The sequence below is a fragment of the Brassica napus genome, chromosome C7 (genome assembly GCF_020379485.1).
Source record: "Brassica napus cultivar Da-Ae chromosome C7, Da-Ae, whole genome shotgun sequence".
Taxonomy (NCBI): Eukaryota; Viridiplantae; Streptophyta; class Magnoliopsida; order Brassicales; family Brassicaceae; genus Brassica; species Brassica napus.
In genome coordinates, this window is record NC_063450.1 from 48,334,214 (window position 1) to 48,354,286 (window position 20,073).

A 20,073-nucleotide genomic window follows, 5' to 3' on the forward strand; every position below is an offset into this window, starting at 1 on the left:
TTGGTTTTGATGATTGGTCTGGTATCAGGCAAGCCACATGATAGGTAAGGAGTGCACAGGCACCCATATTTTTTTAAAAAAATAGTGTAAATGCTAAGTAATTTTATATGTGTACCCATTAGAATTTATAATTGTGCACCCATTAGAATTTAGATTAAGGGCAAATGAAAAACAAAACAAACTGAATTCCAAAAAAAGAATAGCTTAGCCCACAAAAAATAAAAGAAACTTTTAAAGCCCAATTATAGTTTTCAATTTTTTCTGCTAAAATCATAAATCTCTAACTAGTAGTAAGTAGTAACTATTAACGTGACATGCAAAAAAATTTAAAAATATATTTTTATTTCCAAAATTTCTTTTAGAAAATATTTTGATTTGTTTCCACTAGGATCTGTAATTATTCGAATAGTATTTGAATTTTACACAAAAGTCCTAAAGTTTTAAACAATGACTAATTTGACTTTAGATAAATTTTGTTTTTTTATCATCGACGAAAAAGTAATTTAGTTATTTAATTACATATCTTTTAATTTGTAAATTTTTGAAATTGGTTTTGAATTTACCTGTTACTGGTGCAAGTCATGAAAAAATGTTTTTATGCAATGAAATTAGTGGAAATCACCCTATCCAAACGAATGTGAGATCATTTTAAGTGTATCTCATTTTGATTTACCAAACAATTGCTTGAAAATATCACAAACTAAGAAGTGATACCTTACTTTAAGCAATGATTAATTTATAATGTATTAATATAAATATTTTAAAACATTTATTTTCATATTATATCTTATTTTAATTTTAAATAATATTTTTAAAAATTATTTAATATTTTGATTTTAATATTAGTAGTGCATCCACCTGAAAAATTTCCTGGTTTCGCCCCTGTTTGGTATGGGTCGCTTTCTTATCTCTTACATGATATGAAAACACGGTTTTAAAAGGTCCAACAGCTAGCTACAACATTAGTTGAAGCTGCCAGTGGTTAGTTGAAGCTGCTAGTGGCGATAAATAGCTAATTCGTCGTTGTTGTGGCCAAGTCATCTGTGATATATTGCTGCTGTATTCTCTCACTGTCCCTTCTCTCACTCATGTAGCTGGTCCGAATATTCACTAATCACTACAGGAAAATCCCTTATTAGTAGCGTCGGATAAGCGCTACCGATTTAAATCGTAGCGGTCTTAGAAGCGCTATGAACCAACACGCAACCAAAAATAATAGACTTTTTGTAGCGGTTTTTAGAATGCTATGTAATCTTATTCTTTGATAGCGGTTCGTCTCTGCAATTATTTTATTTATAATAGCGGTATTTATTTGTTACTATAAAGTTATATGCTTGCAAATTTTGTGTAAATGTAGCGTTATTACTTTCGCTATTGACTGATGTGCTATATATTATGGACAACGAGAACCAGGACAGTATTGGTGCAATTTAATTAACGAAATTAAAAACACTAAAATATCAGATTAAAAGCCAAAGTATCATACATAATTCATAAAAAGATATCCAACAACAAGTTCATTCTCTAATTCAACAGATAATGAGAAATTCATTAGGCCAAGCTATTGGAACACCTAAAGCATCATCAATGAACTGAATCTCTGAATTTCCTCTCCAAACAGGTGCTTCTCCAATTTTAACGACATCGACCCATACCTTGCTTGCATTGGGACCCAAGGGGACAAAATGAACTTTAGCTTCTGGATCGGTTGAAAAAACTCTACCTTCAGCCACCTTATTGCCAGACCCTTCGCAATCTAAGAGGATGCACTTTCTTTTACCACTTTTGCTGCTATCAGAGCTGTGACTTACACTCTAGAAATGACAATTAGAGACAGTTCATCAAATGGCAATAAACACAGAAATTAATTATTTAAGCTTTAAAACTGAGAGGCTTTAGAATATTACCTTGGGAGAGCTATTCTTTGATATCGTCTCCTTCATGGCTTGCTGACTAATCTGTTGAATCTTATTTTGAGGCCATGAGATTTTCATCTTAACTGCATGACTCATCAGAAACATTTCATCAGAAACTGGTCTCCATTGATATGCATCTTCAACAACTGCCACATCAACCTTCACAATAGCAGCACCTGGACCTAGTGGGATGTCGTTTACCAGATCATCTGGGTCCGTCGAACACAAACGACCCTCAGCAACAATTACACCAGTTGAATTCCAATCATATATGTTTATCTTATCATCACTTGTCACCTTAGTAGAAAAAAAGAAGTAATAAATTCAACTTTCAGTTTCACATACAATTTAACAAAAGAGACCGAGAAATACATACCGCAGAACCAGCAGTTTTATGAGTTGGAGAGTCCATTTCACTGTCCAATATGAACCTATCTACTGGCCATGCGATAACTTGTCCAACAGCTTGCCTCAGTGTTCTGACAGTTACTGAAGGCCTCCATAGTGGCCCTGCTTCTTGCTCCTCATATGACTTGACAATAATAGCAGCCGTGTTAGGACCTATTGGAATGCGTCCAATCTTGTACGCTGCGTCAGATGAAACAAACTCTCCTTCCCCAATAACAACCTCTTCCTCTACACACCAATCCAAAATCTGACATCCACGGCCCCCTTTGTAAACATCAGTATTCACTTCAGAGGTAGACCCAACTTCAACTCTCCTTGATTCAGTCAAGTTATGAAGTTGTTCCTGCAAGCCACGAACTACATCCACTAGTTCTGCTTGTTTGGCCTCAAGCTTCATGACGTGTGTGTCTCTACCTGCCAATATAGCTAACTTTGATGCAGTAATCCCTCGGCCTAGACCTCTAACTCTTCCTGGTCTGTCTTGTCCTAAGACTTTACTCACAGCATCTTCTTTAATATTCGTGCTAGCAGTGGAGTCGAGCTCACTATCAATTGTTTTGATTTTTTCCTGTTTCAAATATGTGATATGAGTTAGAGAATATAAATATAGTAAGACATCACATGAGAAGTTTATTGCTCACAATGGTTTCTTCAAATTCTGGTCTCGCGGGTCTCCCATCTTTATGTGTGTGTGCTTCAATCCAAACCTTACTTCTAGTAACCTTTTCAGGCTCCTTGCTCTGCTTCTTCTACAATTACCAGAAACAGAAAATGCCAGATTAGGCTATTTAATTCACTTCAGATCTTGTACACTTTATATGACAGAAACATACCATTTTATGAGTTAGACGAACCATTCCTCTGCGTCCTGTAGTGTGCGGGATCTGACTCCTACGCAATTCCCTGAAGTGGGCACTTGTTTTCTTCAAAAGAAAACCAAAGATTAGGCTTCGTTGTCTCTATACACACACATAACATTAGAGAAAATATGTATACATAAGCAACCTTAAAATCTTCTTCTTTCTTGCTCTTCACCCAATTTAGCCAAGTTGCCAAAGAGGGAATATTGCTTGGTTTTAAGTTAATAATTTTTTCCCTGCTACTTATAGCACGGATATTGGCCACCAGCCGTGATTTTGATGCCCTGAAGAGACCATTTGTTTTATAATAGCATCCTTTTGCCATTGTTCTTTCAAGTTGAACCTTGCCTACAAAAAAATCAGAAATTATCACTTATCATTGCCATGTCATGCTACTGGTTACTTGCATAAACATTAAATAATACCTGAATTTCCTCCCACATTGTGTCTCTTGTAAGTTCATCGAGTTGCCTCCAGTCTTCGAGTAACACTGGTACATGCTCTCTCACAAGAATACCCAGAAAGGATGAAAGTAGCACTGAGCCATCTCCAATATGCTCACCGAGAGTGTTAAATTCAATGTCGATCTTATCCTCATGATTTTTAGCAACTCTACTCAATCTGGTTGGTCCTCTTCCTCTCCTTGACTTCGGCTTTGAGTTATGTTCGTCCTCTGCAGCTTCTGGAATTTTTTCTTTATCTTTTCTGAAGTCCTTTTTTGGCTGCTCTTCTCCTTGAAGCTCTTCTTCTTGAATCTCTTCTTCTTGATGCTCTTCTTCTGTATGATGCTCTGCTTGATGTTGTGTTTGCTCTTCGTCTACAATTGCATTCAATAACGTGCGTTTCTTCCCAGACTTAAGTGGTTCAACGCTAGCATCTAGTCCTCGTTGGCGCTTACTGCGACGTTGAATCATCCCGTACTCCATTATCTTTATCCTGTAACTAACGTTAAAAAAACAGTTACTAGTCATATCCAGATATCAAACCAAAACCAGTTACTAGTCATATCCCTATTACTCCACAACTAAGACCCCCTCACAATCATCCCTACAACAGAAACTCTCATCATCAGAACAATCATTTCCCAAATCTTCATTCTCCTCGACGAATACTGGTGGAGCAGCAAACTCTTCTTCTGTCTCTAACTCGTGATACCCTCTAGGTGGTGCCCTCATAACCACAGACCAATCAGAAGAGTCATCATTGGAATAAAACACTTGCTTTGCTTGTGACGGCAGAATGTATGGATCTTTTTGGAATGCTGCTTGGCTTAAGTGGAAGTTCACAACCGTAAAACCATCTTCCACCTTCAAACCATGCCCTTTGTTGGCCCACTTACACCTGAAGAGTGGGACGTGGAACATATGGTAGTCGAGTAGTATAATCTCTTCTATCACTCCGCAGTAGGATACTATATCTGCCATATGTTTACTATCTTTTGCACTCGATATACACATACTGAAAGCATCATATGCTACCCCACTGTTCTGAGTCTTCCTCTTTAGCGACTCTATCTGAAAGCGATGTCCATTGATGATTAAGCCTTTGTACCTTGCAACTGAATTTCTTGGTCCAAATGCTAACCATTTTAGCTTTTTCGACTGCTCCTCTGGGTTAGAATAAATCTGATGACAACAGAGATAAGATGGTGTTAGTGATAAAAACAATAAAAGTGAGTAAAGAAAACTCCATGTCCACTGCTACATATACCTTATCCTTTACCCATTGTGTAAACTGTTCCACATGTAACTTCCATAACAGAGTCTGATTTTGCCGACAACGAGGATCTTTCTCTTGCAACGCTTCCAAATGCAAACTGACATAGCAGTAACAATAAATATAAACACACATATACAATCATAAATATTACGTATTCAATTTATCCACTTACTCAATATATGGCTCCATAACTGTTGTGTTCATTAGAACATATCTATGTGCGATGTCTCGCTCTTTATCAGAAAGTAGAACATCTTTGGATCTCTGGATTGGACGGCCTTCAAGGATGTCATCATCTAAATCAACATCTTCATTACGACTCGCAGGTTGATTAACTGGTACAGATTTTTGAAGAAATTCCATGCAGAAGGCAATACATTCTGCTGCCATGTAACCCTCAGCCATACATGCTTCTGGTCGTGCAAAATTTTTAACGTAGGACTTAAGTGTTTTCATGTACCTAAAGATCAAAAAAATAACAGCTCTTGTCAAATATTTATCACAACAAAGATAATATTGAAAGAGGTAAACAAAATAATATTACCTTTCAAATGGATACATCCATCTAAAGTGTACTGGCCCTCCCAAGCGTGCCTCTCTAGCTAGATGTATAGGGAGGTGGAACATTATATCAAAGAGTGATGGGGGAAAGAACTGCTCCATCTGACACATTGTCTCAACAAGCTCACTCTCTAGTTCCAGTAGCTTTTCAGGATCAATCACACGCTGACACAGTCTGCAGAAGAAGTTGCATAATCTAGTCACTGCAATCCTAGGACCTTTAGGAAGCAATTTTCGCAATGCAACAGGTAATAGGTTTTGCAGAAGAACATGATGATCATGTGACTTTAAACCATTAATCTGAGGAGGATCCATGGAAACACAATTTGCAATATTAGCACAATAGCCATCTGGTCCTCTGAATTCAGATAACCTCTTGCAAAATATCTTCTTCTCATCCTTCGTCAACCAATAAGAAGCTGGAGGTAGGTATGTCCTTTTTCCACGTACCTCAGTGTGTAAGGAGCTGCGAATCCCCATATCTTCTAAATCTTGCCTAGCTTTAACACCATCTTTTGACTTTGCACTATGCATCAACATGGATAGTATGGCGTCAGACACATTCTTTTCCACATGCATTACGTCAATGTTATGACGTACCGGCATATCCTAATACATGAAATAATTAGAAACGGTTAGAACGTGGTAAACATATATATATATATATATATATATATAGTTCAATCACAGTGATATTGAGAAAGTACTACCTTCCAGTAAGGTAAGTCGAATAGAATTGACCGTTTCTTCCACCTCTATTGGTCAGTATCTTCTTCATATTCTTCACCTCCAATCTCATCATCTTCATCCACAGTAGATTTTCTCTTCTTGCCTTTCTTCTCTAAAGGTTTTCCAAAATCATTCTTCAAGTCCTTGAGCATCTCAAATATGTCAGATCCGGTTTGAATTCTGCTTGCAGTCCCTTCCTCTACAGTATTGTCAAACCATGCTTTGCGGCGTCGGTAAGGGTGCCCTGGCCTCAGTCGTCTCCTATTGCCCAAAAAAACCATCTTTCGACTAAATTTCAACCACCTGAAAGGTGTATCCTTTCCACATACAGTACACGCCTGTTTCCCTTTCACTTTACAACCAGCAAGTGTCCCCAAACCTGGATAGTCGCTGATAGTCCACAACAGAATAGCTCGGAGTGTGAAATTCTCATTGGATAATGAGTCATATGCCTGTATACCTTCATTCCACAAGTCAATCAGATCATCTATCAATGGAGCAAGATAAACGTCGATGTTGTTGCTTGGTGCAGTTGGACCAGGGATGAGGAGACTCAACATTATGTTCTCTGCCTTCATGCACAGACTGGGAGGCATATTGTAGTTTACCAAGAAGACTGGCCATGTGCTGTACTTTGTGTTCTGAATGGAAAAAGGATTCATACCATCTGTAGATAGTCCAAGGCGAAGGTTTCTCGGATCAGAAGCAAACTCTGGCCATTTATCATTAACCTGAGCCCAAGTCAGTGAGTCCACCGGGTGTCGCATGGTATCATCTTCACTACCATTGCTGAAATGCCATTGCAAATCCTTAGCCATCCTCTTTGATCTAAACATCTGCTTCAGTCTTTCTTTGATAGGAAAATACCGTAGTACCTTTGCTGGAATCCCAATCTTATTTTCCCCCGTACGCTTATCAACTTCCCATCTTGAAGCACCACATCTTGGGCAGCTATCCATATCCTCATACTGCTTCCGAAAAAGAATACAATCATTCTTGCAAGCGTGAATAACATCATAACCAAACCCAAATATCTTCAGAAATTTCTTGATGTCGCCTGTGGACTTTGGAAGGACATTCCCTTGAGACAGCATGTCTTGTACCAATGTCAAAATCTGATCAAAATAATTCTCTGAAATCCCACTCTTAACTTTTATGTGATACAATCCCATGATTGCAGATATCTTACTGTAGTTGGGACAGCTGGAGTAGAGTGGAGTTTCTGCATCTTGCAATTTCTTCTTGAACTCAGAGTCTTCTTCACCTTTAAATGCTTCTGGTTGCTCTCCGGTTTGTGGATTGTCTTCAGCAACAGAGAATGCAGTTCTAAACAACTCGTATGCTTCTAAGTGGTCAACACTTTCAAACTCATCTGTCTGCGTCTTTCTTATCTCTCCATGAACGCTCCAACAATCATTCCTCTTGTACTTCTTATCCATCCCCCTTATGACTAAATGCTCCACGACTGTGTTGAGATTTTGGTGACACATGTTCCGACAGTCGACACAGGGACATGAGATTTGAAGAGGATTACCCAACCCCAACGCTGACTTATTCACGAAATCAGTTGCCCCCTTTTCATAATCATTGCTGGCCCTGTAATATATCAAGCAAGCATAAAAGATTAAATAAACTTCAATTGCAAAAACTAATTTGCATTTACGAAATAGTCAAGCGTAAAAGATTTGAACATACCTTGGAAGCCAAACCCAGGACTTGTCCATATTACAGCTCCAATTTCACAGTGTCAATGCAAAAAATCGAGATGGTTTTCGAGAATCAGAATCTAATAGAACAAAAATCGAGAAACAGAAAAAAAGAACCCTAATTTTTTTAAGAAAGAAACATGAAATTAGCTCGACGAATCTAAACCCTCTAACCCTAAATAACGAGAACGAACAATCGCTAAGATTGACGAACCTTAATTAGAGCTTATTCTTCGGCTACCGAGGAGGAGAGTGACGGAAATCTCAAAAACTGAAAGTTTAGAGGAGGAGATTGAAACGAGAGGGAGAAAAAGATAAAGACTGAAAGTTCAATGGAGACTGAAAGTTCGATGGAGGGAATCTGAAAAAAATGAGAGTTAGAGGGAAAGAATGGTTCATGAAGCTTCTATGGAGGGAGTCTGAAAATGGCTTCTAATTTTCGATAAGTCTTAGGCGCTCAAACTAATTACGTTTCCGCGCTTCACATAGGTAGCGTTTGTTTCAAAAAAGTGCTATTGATAACTAAACGCGAGAAACTCGTTTTTCTGAAAACTTATCAGTAGCATTTAGAAAAAGCAAAACGCTACTAAAATATAAACTGTAGCAAAACACACTTAAACACTACTATATTATGCTATCACTACCCCAATTTCCTGTAGTGAATAGAGACACGTTCAGGATGACTACAAGCCAACTTTCTCGACCAAAGGCTACAAGTAAGCCACCAATAACCAAACAGGAGTCGTATTGTCTGGGTTTTTTCAAGGTATCCCACACTCTGCTTTAATCACATGGCTAGCATTAAAAACTTCTCTCCATCAATGCGAGAACTTGTTTCTTCTTCGATGAACCAAATGAAACCAGAAGTCATATTTGCTTTATCGTATTCGTGAACGGTTTAGACTGAGCTTTATGGGCGTTTCCGAACCTTTGACTAATCTTGTAACATACCCTTATTTGAAATACTACAACACTGAAAATCACATGCAAAACAATACTAGTTAATCTATATTATAAATTCATATAGAACATCTTTGATCATTTCGAATCATCGATTTAGTGCGATGATTGTTGGTAAAACAAATTACTACAAGTTATCAAGAATAAGTTGATCCTACGAAATCTTCTAAACCAAACATAACACGAGACTGGAACACGTAATAACAATTTGATTCAATTTCCGCCTGTTTTTGGGCAGGTAAATTTAGGTCTGAGACGGATCGGATATCCGGGCAATTTTAAGGTATCCGGATCCGGATCCTTATCCGGCGGATCCATAATTTTACTATCCTTATCCGGATCCGGGGTTCTCGGATATCCGGGTGTCGGATATCCTCCTAAAAATTGTAATATCCGGCGGATATCCGGATCCGGATTTGGATCCTTAAAATAAATAAAAAATAATATTAATATATATATAAAATATTAACAATAATTTAAAATATATATATATAACGTCTTTAATTATTTCTATGTACAATATTACAAAATTTACATAAAATTTATATATATTATTATAAAAATGAAAATATATTAAATAAAATTAATTTTTATATATAGATATTACTATTTTTGAAATATTTATTAATAAAACTTACGGATCCGGATATCCGGACTTAAAAATTAAGATATCCGGATCCGGATCCGGCTTTGACGGATCCAATATTTTACTATCCGGATCCGGATTCGGCCCCTCCGAATATCCGAATTTTCGGATCGGATCCGGATCGAATCTCGGATCGAATCCGGATCTCGGATAAAAGTCCCAGGCCTAGGTAAATTAAAGAAAAACTCAAAAGAAACACGCTAGAGATTAATTAATGTGGACCATTAGGACAATAACTAACCACCAACTTATATATAACGACAAATTCTTAGAAGACTAACAAGTGAGGTTTGTTAACTTTATAGTACACATTTTTAAGCATGATAATTAAGCAGCCAATTCGAGGAATCAAATGGAAACTTGAAGGATGTTTCGTTTGCAAGCTGTTCTCCAAATTCAGTTTAAATATTTCTAAATTCATCCAACCAAAAAAGCTTTATGTCTACCAACGAAAATGACATTCAGAAAAATCAGAACTTTTATTTAAAAAAATTAATAGACTAAATGGTTGTGGCTAAAAAGTAGAAGTTAGTAATAAATAATACTATGCCTATGTTTTTAACTTCTGAAATACTTTTAGAATTCAATATCACAAACCAATGACACGGTAGTTAATACATATTTAACCAAGTTTTGGGATTTATATCTGACTCCAAAGGGCTGACTAAAACTTTTCATGGAAAAATTATATCACTAGTATCACTAGTAAAACTGTAATGTATAAATTATCTGGCGTCTTTTTTTTCAGAAAAATGTATGTTTTAATTTTTTCACATTTACTAAGAAAATATATCATATTTTAGTTATCAATGCATTATTTTTTGTAATTAACTATTTCCTAAAAAAATTAACCAGTAAAATTTTAGCAAACACAATTAAGTTTTTTGAAGTTTACAATTTTCAATTAATTTATGCTTTGAAAATATATAAAAGAATGTATTTTTTTGAAACGAAATTTATTTCTAAAACATGGATCTTTTTGGAACGGAACTAATATTCACTCCCAACCACGATTTTGGTCGATTTACTTTCTCTTAGAAAACAATTTGGCCATTAGTGATCGGTGGTTACTACGTGGAAACTGCAAGAACGATATGAATAAATATTACCAATAGACAAAAGCGGCACCTTTTGACTTTGATTCCACAGCACTATGATATTTGCATCTTCAACTTGACGTTTCCACTAACAGCTCTTTAAATAAGTACAGTATAATATTTTTAAATTAATACTCTATAAATTAATATACACTAAAAATCTCTATAAAATAATATAATATTATAGTCTAAAATGAAATTTTTGGTTCAATTAGTATATCGATAAATTAATATCTCTACAAATTAATGAAAAAATTATAGTTTTGGTGTAGTCTCAACATTATTAATTTATAGAAGTTTCAGTATAATAAGTGTGTGATTAGTTATTAAACCACGGGATTATGAGAAAGTGCTTTTGGTCAATATATTATAAGCGCTATCAATTATCTATTCTGCTCTGTACATTACTTATCAACTTTATTATCATAACCAATCAAGGTGCTTCTACTTTATTTACTTTTCGTATTTAATAATAGAACAATGTTTCCACATTGTTTGAATATTTTATAGTTAAATATCACTCCCGAGTGACATCGCCGATTATAGCAGTGGCGGAGGTACGTTGATAGCATGTGGGTCAGTTGCCCCATATGAATTTACAAACAAAATTTTTTTACATGTATTTTTCTTTAGAAAACTGGAAAAAATGGTGTAAATTTTAGGTAATTGACCCCTATGATATATGTTAATTATGAATTGACCCTCTTGACAAATTTTCCTAGCTCTGCCACTCGATTATAGGTGATATATAGCTGATAAGTAACGGTTAAAATATCCTCTAGGTGCCATATCTATAAAAATTGAGGTTATAAGAATTTATATAAGACCGCATGTTTTGAAGAACTTGTCCATTACTTATAGATTATATTTGTACAAAATGTTATCCATAACAATCTAAATGGTCATAACAAAATATATAAACAAAAATTGGAGCGTGAGCATCTAACGTTTTAACAAACAAGTAGCATAAGTTACGTTGATGACTTTGTGTGTGACTATAAAATCAAATGATATAAACGTGAAAACTGAAAAGAAAGTCTTCACTCCTAGCCACTAGGAGATAAGATTGTATTACTATAAAATCAAATGATATACGAGAGAGCGTATATCACACGAGAACGAGGTCGTTGTGATTATCAATACTAACACTACATAGAATTTGAGCTTATTGTCAATCTCGTACATTCTAATCAACATAACTAACAAAGAAAAACACTTGTTCGATGTTTAAACATACGTAAATATATATTGTTTTTCATGTAGTTTCTGAAGTCATATTTTTTTCTTGTACGTTTTAGAGATAAGTATAAGAAGCAATAAGTGTGAAAATTGGCTGACGTCGACTTCAGTAATTGCTGTCTAGGTTCGGTGAATCCGTTAATGGATTAGGTCACGTATATATAACCCGAAGAAACGTACGTCGAAACTCGAAACCATATCAATCTCTACAAGAACAACTGAGAATTTATGCCATTTATTATATAGCGATCAAGCAGAACTTAACTAATAATAAATCCATCACCATTCGATATCTATGTTATTAGACGAATATTTTGTTGGTGTATCAGATTATATGGTTTATTTACCCTAAATGTATACGAACATGAATGTGGTTAGTTTGAACAACTTAGAGACTAGAAGGATATATATATAAAATCAAATGATTAAAGGTAGCGCTTATGTAAAACGAAGTAGACTCCCTTGGGGTCATCAACAGGGGAGGTTATATGTTAAAAAAAAAAACATGGGAGTTTATGTCCACCTCAAACACCTTGATCAACGTAACTAAAAACGAACTCACTTGCACATTGTTTAAACACACACACGTATCAATTGTATTCTTGTTCAACTGTTTAGTCATATTTTTATTTTTACAATTTAAAAGGATAAGAAGAAGAATTGGTGACAAAAATGGCTGATGTAAGATTTCTGACTTCAATGTTACTTTGATTCGGTGATGAATTTAATAAGGAAACCACGGCTTAAATCTAAAACGAACACGACAAGATCTGGATATAGAAATATAAGTACAGTGAATTATCCCGCCGAATCATTCATCTTATCAAACTTTGGGTTTTCTTTATCTCGAGATAAGCAAGTGGCCATTTAGTTTATAGATAATCCATCTGATTAGCAATTAATATACCTTATAAAATAACGACATTCGTCCATGATAGATGAATATAGCTTTGTATATTACGTCCACATACATACATAAAGACAAAACGGATATGTACGATCACAAAGTTATATTTCGCCAGATAAAATTAAAATGTTATTAGCACAAAAAAACTTGTGAGAATGTTATTTCTTATAAAAATAGAAACCTTTTAAACATATATGTTGCGTTTGAGAAATCAGATCCAAACATAAGTAATGTTTTGAAACTTTTTGCTTCAAAGAGTGTTAACAAAAAAAATTGTAATTAAGCAAACAAATAGTCAATTACAAATAAATTAACTGGCAAAAATATTGGACAATACAGTGAAAACAAAGAAGCTTAAAAGCAGATTGCGTTCACGTTAATGTTTTTTGGTCTTAAGTTCACCTTAATGTTGCACTTGTCAACATATCATCATTCTAGTTATAGATCATATAGTGAGATACATGCTAATTTGGAAGTCAAGTCTTACAATATTGTGATCCGAATTTTTTTAATGTGATCTGAAATTTGAGTAAATTAAACTAATACTACAAATAGTTAATTAGAACAAATGAAAATAGCTACAGCAGTCTGTTTATTTTTGTTGACATGCAACTCAATCTTGTCTTTTCGTTTTTGGGTGTAAATAATAATCCCTTTTGTGTAACATAAGTTGTTACAGAGTGGAATATAAACTTCAATAATCCAAATAGTGTCCCAACACTCCGTTCTGTTATAGTTGTTCAATATAAGAGCAAGTGGCACTTGAACAAGAACAGAGGAACAACATCAAAAAGATTCTGGTGCTTGTGGTATCAACTATTAGGTCGTTGAAGCAAAACTCATCTTCAAAAGTCAAAACGCATAGTAAGAAGAATAAGAAAATCTCAGCAGTGACTTCTTGTGCTGAGAATAGCCATTGTTTCTTCATCGGTTTCAATCTTGTCCTCTTTCATACGCTGCAACAAGGTGTCAACGTTGCTTCCGCCTTCTCTTATATCAGCCTTGACAAGAGCATGATACATCTCTCTGTTCACACCCATACAACTCCTAAGAGACGCAACAAAGCTTTCTACTTCCCTCAAGCTCCCTTCATTCCCAAGCCAACTCAAAACGCTTGTCACCACCTTCACCCCAGGTCTCCATTTCCTCTTCCCCACTTCTACACCTAAAGCCGTTTTCAAACACTTGTAAGCATTATCCAAAACACCCTTTTCAACATAAGCAGCAGCCACAAGCCCCCAAGAATCAGGCGTAGTACCTTTCCCTCTCTTCCCCAAATCTTCAAGCATCGCTTCTGCTTTCTCCTCCATACCTCTCCCAGCGTACCCACGAATCACGACACTCGGAACTCGAAAATCGTAACAGTTCCCTGACGATGATTCCCATTCTTTAACCACTTCCTCAGCTTCTTTCAAAGCATCAATCTTCACAAGCGACTGTAACACCGTTAGATAGTCCTGATTGATCCGTCTCTTACAAGCGTCCTTCTCCAACTCCCATAGCCTCAACACCTCTCCCTTGTCACCTAACCTCGCATAAAGCGTTATAAGATGACTGTAACCTTCCCCATCTTTACTCTCCAACCTACTTTCAGACATTCTCAGAAGCTCAACGGCCTTATCACGGTCCCCACCGTCGATATAAAACTTGGCAGCAACAGCATAAGTGTTCCAATCCACTGTCTCCATATCCCGTAAGATCTCACCAATCCTCTCAAGATCATTCATAACACCAAAAGCATTAATACAAATCCTAAAACTATAATTATCAGGAGCGACATTCTCCTCCTTCATCTCATCCAACACACGAGGAACCTTGTCGTGCTGACCTATGTTAGTGTAGAGGCACATGATGTTGTTGTACGTAAGAGGCGAGGAAGCGTAACCCAACTGCTTCATCTTCTCGAAATGCGACAGAGACTTCTCGACGTCCAGCTGCCTGACGTAGCAGTTGAGAAGCGCTCCGTGAGTCTTGTCGTTCTTGTGCTGTTCCTTGAGGCTTTCGAAGTAGGCTTCCGCGGAGACGAAGCCGTGGACTCTGCCTACGAGGTCGAGGTGGACGGCGTGTTCCGACGGGGAGAAGATGCATACGCCTGTCTCCTTCATCCATTTCGAAACCTGTGGGAGAGGATTAAAAGGGTTTTAGAGAGAAAAAAGGTACTTGCTTTAGAGAGAGAGGGAGGGAAAAGGGGAAGGGACCTCGAGGGCGTGGAGGAAGCGTTTGCGTCTGCGGAGGTCGTGGACGATGCGGATGAGCTCAGCGACGGAGACTTTGTTGCCGGAGTGGACCCAGTTCTGGAGTTCTGGGTAGACGCTTGATTTAGGGTTTCCTAAAGGACTGATTTTGGAGTAAAGGGTCGTCTTTTTTACTCTGTTTGTGTAGTAGTATCTGCTTGTGAACAGATTCGCCGGGATTCGTCGGAGTATGTTCATGGTGAAGAAATGCGGCGGAGACTCTGCTTCTCGATTCTGAACAACATGTTTTAGTGATTTTTAAAAAGGTTTATGATATTTGCAAATTAGACCTTAAACTTTGGTTATAATTCAATTTAAACTTGATGCTTAAAACTTTGAACCTTAACCCTCAAAAAAACCTTCGAATGCAATTCAATTTGCTTCTCTATCTGCAACAGACTCAATGATGCGAGTTAATTGAAGTAGATGAAATTTCAAAAGTGAACGCTGTTTCAGAGCAGAGACGAAACAGAGACTTGAGGAAGAATGGTTATGACAAAAAGATGTTTTGTGAAGATATGGATTCATTGGGAACTGATCATATCTTCTCTCTACTGAAGCATTTGAAAGATTGTTTTAGGCCAAAACTAAGACCAAGCAGGAAAAAACACTTTCTTTTCTCAAGTCAGTTTCAGCTGTTATAAAGTACTTCTTCAGGCAAAAGTTGTGTTGTTACTTCCTTCAACATGAAAGTATACCTCTCTAGTTTCTAATTTCAGAAAGTATACAAATAAAGGAAACACAAACTCGTAGTTTGGTTTTGTTATAAAGATACTAGAAAACGAGAACACGAAAAGCTCACAATGTTTCTACAAAAACCAGAGAGCAAAGCCTTTTCACTTTCGGCCTTTAGCTGATTTCAGGCCTTTGGTAAGTATCCTGGGGGTAATCGCCATTGACATAAGCTCTTGAAAGAGCAGTTTGCAAGCATATGGAATGTGAACCTGTGAAAAACGTATCAAACAAATGAGCATTGAAAACAAGATCGTTTATAAACACAATCTGGAGACTTACCTGAACGATATCTGTTTTGTTCTTGCAACCTCTGCATTCAAAAGAATTCTTCTTCAGATTTGCAATGGCGATGAGCCCACAGGTTTCACACACATGCACCCTATACGCATCGCTCTGATCAAACAGCCTCTCTTTCACGAAGTTTGCAGCTCCATGTGCAATCATGCAGTCACGCTCCATTTCTCCAAATCGCAGACCACCGTCACGTGATCGCCCTTCAGCTGGTTGTCTTGTTAAGATCTGCACAGGACCTCGTCCACGCGAGTGAATCTTGTCATCCACCATATGCTTCAACCTCTGGTAGTATGTTGGCCCAAGGAATATCATAGCTGTGAGTGGTCTGCCCGTGTGCCCATTGTACATTCTCTCGAATCCACGCATTTGGTAGCCACACTTATGGAGCGCTTTGCTTATGTTATCCACCTGAAAACACCACAATGATCAAATTTATAACCAAGTCACAGCTAACCGAGCAACTAAGGGAACATTGCAAAGTTACCGTCACATCTGTAAAAGGAGTCGCATCTCCTTCTTTTCCCATGTGCGCTGCCACTTTTCCCATGATGCACTCGATAAGCTGACCAATTGTCATCCGAGACGGAATAGCATGCGGGTTCACGATGATATCAGGAGTGATGCCTTCAATTGTCCAACTGTGTGTACGTCATGCCAACGGTTCCCTTCTGACCGTGTCTACTACTAAATTTGTCTCCAATCTGAGGAATACGAACGGATCTCACCCTCACTTTCACGAACCTCAAGCCATCTGCATTTGTGGTCAATAACACCTACAAGAGAAGTCCAAAAGGTACATGAATAGAGAACTATCAGAAGCCCAGGTTTATGTTTAAACAAAGATATGATCAGTTGCCAAAATAGTTCAGTCCTGAAACTAACTAAACTCTAACTGCAAGGAAATACCAAAGTTACCTGATCCACCATTCCGGTTTCACTATGTCGCAAGCTTATACTGTGATCACGTCTAGTGTATCGCGATGATTGACCTTGAGCCTCGTCTTGAGATATTGGAGTGGTTTTCCCAATGATTACATCTTCACCTGAAACTCTGGTACCCTATACCCGAAAAGAAAAAAAAAATTGTATGATATACATTCTTAAATTAATCGCCTAATCAGATCAGATATAACTACTAAAGTAACAATAAATTTTATACTTACAGGAGGTGCAAGACCATCATCGTCCAGCTTCTCATATGAACCATGTCGCATACCCTGCAGCAGAAACACTAAAGTGTTAAACGCCGCTAACAATAAGCACCACATAAATATATGAGTCGCAAGTGTCAAATTATGTCTTAGCATTGTACTTGCTCTATCTGGACGCCCAAAGTCTTCTTTGACTAGCGTCCCCATTTTTTTCTCCTCATCTCTGCCCACAGAAAGATTGCAGTATAAATAAATGGACAGACCAAAAGAAGATGTCCACGTGTGGCGGCATACTCACCTGTAAGACCGAAAGAACAAGGATCTAAAGAAACCACGATCTATTGAAGACTGATTCATGATGACAGAATCTTCCTGATTATATCCAGAATAGCAAGAAATGGCAACAATAGCATTCTACACAATAAGAGAAAATCAACATTTGAGAGAACTGATAGAAGAATAAAAGCTGGATGCTGAAAGATTTTAAGCAAATTAACTCACAATTCCTGCTGGAAGTTGCCTAAAGTGAAGATGCTCCATAGCTCTTGTGGTGACCAGAGGCTTTTGAGGGTAATAGAGAACATAGGCTAAGGTATCCTGGTTAATAGAACAATGATAACAGTATCATTAAAGCAAGTAGTGTTACAACAAGAGATGGGAGGGAAAGCCTGGAAACATACCATGCGAAATTGGTAATTGGTGACATATATTCCCATCGCTTGCTTTCCCATAGCAGATTGATACGTGATACGGGGCGACTAAATTCAAAAGAAAAAACGCAGAAGTGGCAGAAAAAAGTACACGAGATAGTTAGCATAAATTTGAATTTACATAACTAAATTGTTTCTTATAGACAAGTAAATTAAAGAGAGAAAAAACCCGATTATGGTCAGGAAATGGTATAATCGAAGCACAAACGCCCAATATCAAAGAAGGGTGAATCTCACAATGTGTGTAAGTTTCAGAATATGCCTCATCGGGACGGAGTCTAGCTTGAACCAGATCCTGAAACAAAACTAGAATTGAGTTTTCTGTAATGGCCAAAAGTGCATCTATTCACATCTTAAATTCAACCTTCAGACATTCTATTACTCACATTAATAGTCATGGATATCATAATAGTCTCCTCTTCCTCTGTGTCAATGTATTCTATAAACCCCTTTGCAACTAGATGATGCCAACCGTCTTCTTCTGCACTTTCCTGCGTTATAAAAAGAATGTTGGTTCAATCAAGTTATAAGAAAAGGTATTTTGAGAGCAGAAGACTAGAAATTTACCCTTTGTTGCAAAGCATAGATATCTTTCTTCTTTATTAACAGCCTCTGGTTATCCACAATAAACAAGGGACGACTACAACGACCATAACCAGTGTAAATCCGGAGCTCTTTCAGACGAATATCTCTAACAACGCCAACTTCAGTGTTAACATCAACCTGCAAGAGAACGTAATATATCACCTCCTTTTTTAACGGAATATATCACTTACAAAACGTTGCAATTTAGTGGCGAAAATATTTGCAAACGGGAAAGAAACTGCATGCTTACCCTTCTTCTCAAACGTCTCAAAGTTTTCACCAACATGTCAGGATCTCAATGAACTCCAACCCACATTCCATTGACAAAGATTTTTGTGGCTTGGGGTATTACTGATGGAGATATTTCCTGCAATCAAGTTAAAACCTTGAGTACCCGAAACAAAGTAACAGAAATTGAGTGAGTAACCAAGTGTGAAGTGCTACAAACCTCAAAATTCTCAGTCCCCCATTCTTCCAAGATGGGATAAGCAGCTGACCCAACTGTAATGTAGACCATGAGCGCCAAATTTTTCACTAGACCACAAGCCTGGAAAAGCAAAGCCACAATAAGCAATGGAAGTAACTGAAACCCAGAACAATCTTATTTCTATAAATGTAACAATTATACCTGTCCTTCAGGTGTTTCAGCAGGGCACATCATACCCCACTGTGAGTTGTGCAGTTGTCTTGGTTTCGCCAATTTTCCTGCCATATACGACTCGATTAGCATTCAAGTGGAAAATGAGAACTACAAGCCACTCTACCTTGCAAGGAGGTGAATAATAAACTGAACTATGACTAAAATACACGAACTGCACTATCAGAAAAAGTGACACAGCATATAAGTGCAGGAAAAGAACGAGGCCCCTTACCTTCACGCCCAATAGGAGAATTGAGACGCCTCAAATGCGACAAAGTGGAAGCATATGTTAACCAATTTAAAACCTAGTGTAAGTGAAGACTTTTTAGAACCGTAAATCATGTGACAAACTATGATAAACCAAAACTGTAAAGCTAATGCCATATCTAAGGAAATGATCTGAGCTGAATAAGGAAGAACAAATAAATAAATATCCTAACCTGAGAGACTCCAGCTCTTGTGCCAGCAGCGTTTGCCTGGCCCCAGTTCCCAGTAGCAAGAGAAGAATATTTCAGGCCAGAGGTAATTGTTTTTGCCTTAATGGCAAATTGAAGATTGACTTCTTTGCCATTGTCAACGCACTGTTAAAACGACATGAGTCAGACTTCCAAACACGGAATAGAAACTAGAATAAAAGTTATCGACTCAAGAAAGAGTAACTACGTAAGAGACCTTCTGAACATAAGATCTCACATCCCTCGTTAGCTTTCTGAAAAGCTGCATTAAAGAAGATGTCAAGTCAAAAAGGGATCCACTAAAATGATACTTCAAATTTTCTCAATAATGCATGATTGTGGGTCGGTTCCTGCTCGTATTCGTTATTGTACTCTATTTCTATCTGAGAGAGCGCACAACACACACTGCTCAAGCGAACAGCAACAGAGGAGAATGAGACGGCCTCGAGTGGCTTGCTATTTATGGAACTAACCGGCTCGATTAGATAACCGGTTTCAGGCATTGATAGAAACCGTCCGGT

The 20,073-nt window shown here is 37.2% G+C and overlaps 4 protein-coding genes and 1 pseudogene across 4 annotated transcripts; all 5 read right to left on the minus strand.

Annotated features, from left to right (window-relative positions):
• Positions 1 to 1,262: 1,262 nt before the first annotated feature.
• On the minus strand, positions 1,263 to 3,470 carry LOC125590054. Its single transcript, XM_048762998.1, has 4 exons — positions 3,158 to 3,470; positions 2,966 to 3,073; positions 1,908 to 2,892; positions 1,263 to 1,814 (listed from the first exon to the last, which is right to left on the minus strand). The coding sequence occupies exons 1-3, from the start codon at positions 3,179 to 3,181 to the stop codon at positions 2,254 to 2,256; spliced, it is 771 nt and encodes a 256-aa protein (XP_048618955.1). The 5' UTR covers positions 3,182 to 3,470; the 3' UTR covers positions 1,263 to 1,814; positions 1,908 to 2,253.
• LOC106420928 lies at positions 3,428 to 6,075 on the minus strand. Its single transcript, XM_048764325.1, has 5 exons — positions 5,915 to 6,075; positions 5,448 to 5,639; positions 4,895 to 5,363; positions 3,610 to 4,809; positions 3,428 to 3,532 (listed from the first exon to the last, which is right to left on the minus strand). Exons 4-5 carry the CDS (start codon positions 4,153 to 4,155, stop codon positions 3,428 to 3,430), a joined length of 651 nt encoding a protein of 216 aa, XP_048620282.1. The 5' UTR covers positions 4,156 to 4,809; positions 4,895 to 5,363; positions 5,448 to 5,639; positions 5,915 to 6,075.
• A 144-nt stretch (positions 6,076 to 6,219) lies between these two features.
• Positions 6,220 to 7,917, minus strand: LOC125575343. Its single transcript, XM_048764326.1, has 2 exons — positions 7,889 to 7,917; positions 6,220 to 7,789 (listed from the first exon to the last, which is right to left on the minus strand). Exons 1-2 carry the CDS (start codon positions 7,915 to 7,917, stop codon positions 6,220 to 6,222), a joined length of 1,599 nt encoding a protein of 532 aa, XP_048620283.1.
• A 5,509-nt stretch (positions 7,918 to 13,426) lies between these two features.
• Positions 13,427 to 15,232, minus strand: LOC106420823 (pentatricopeptide repeat-containing protein At4g21705, mitochondrial). The gene is made up of 2 exons (XM_013861679.3): positions 14,947 to 15,232; positions 13,427 to 14,865 (listed from the first exon to the last, which is right to left on the minus strand). The coding sequence occupies exons 1-2, from the start codon at positions 15,178 to 15,180 to the stop codon at positions 13,633 to 13,635; spliced, it is 1,467 nt and encodes a 488-aa protein (XP_013717133.2). The 5' UTR covers positions 15,181 to 15,232; the 3' UTR covers positions 13,427 to 13,632.
• A 351-nt stretch (positions 15,233 to 15,583) lies between these two features.
• Positions 15,584 to 19,971, minus strand: LOC106421008 (annotated as a pseudogene).
• Between the last annotated feature and the right edge of the window lie 102 nt (positions 19,972 to 20,073).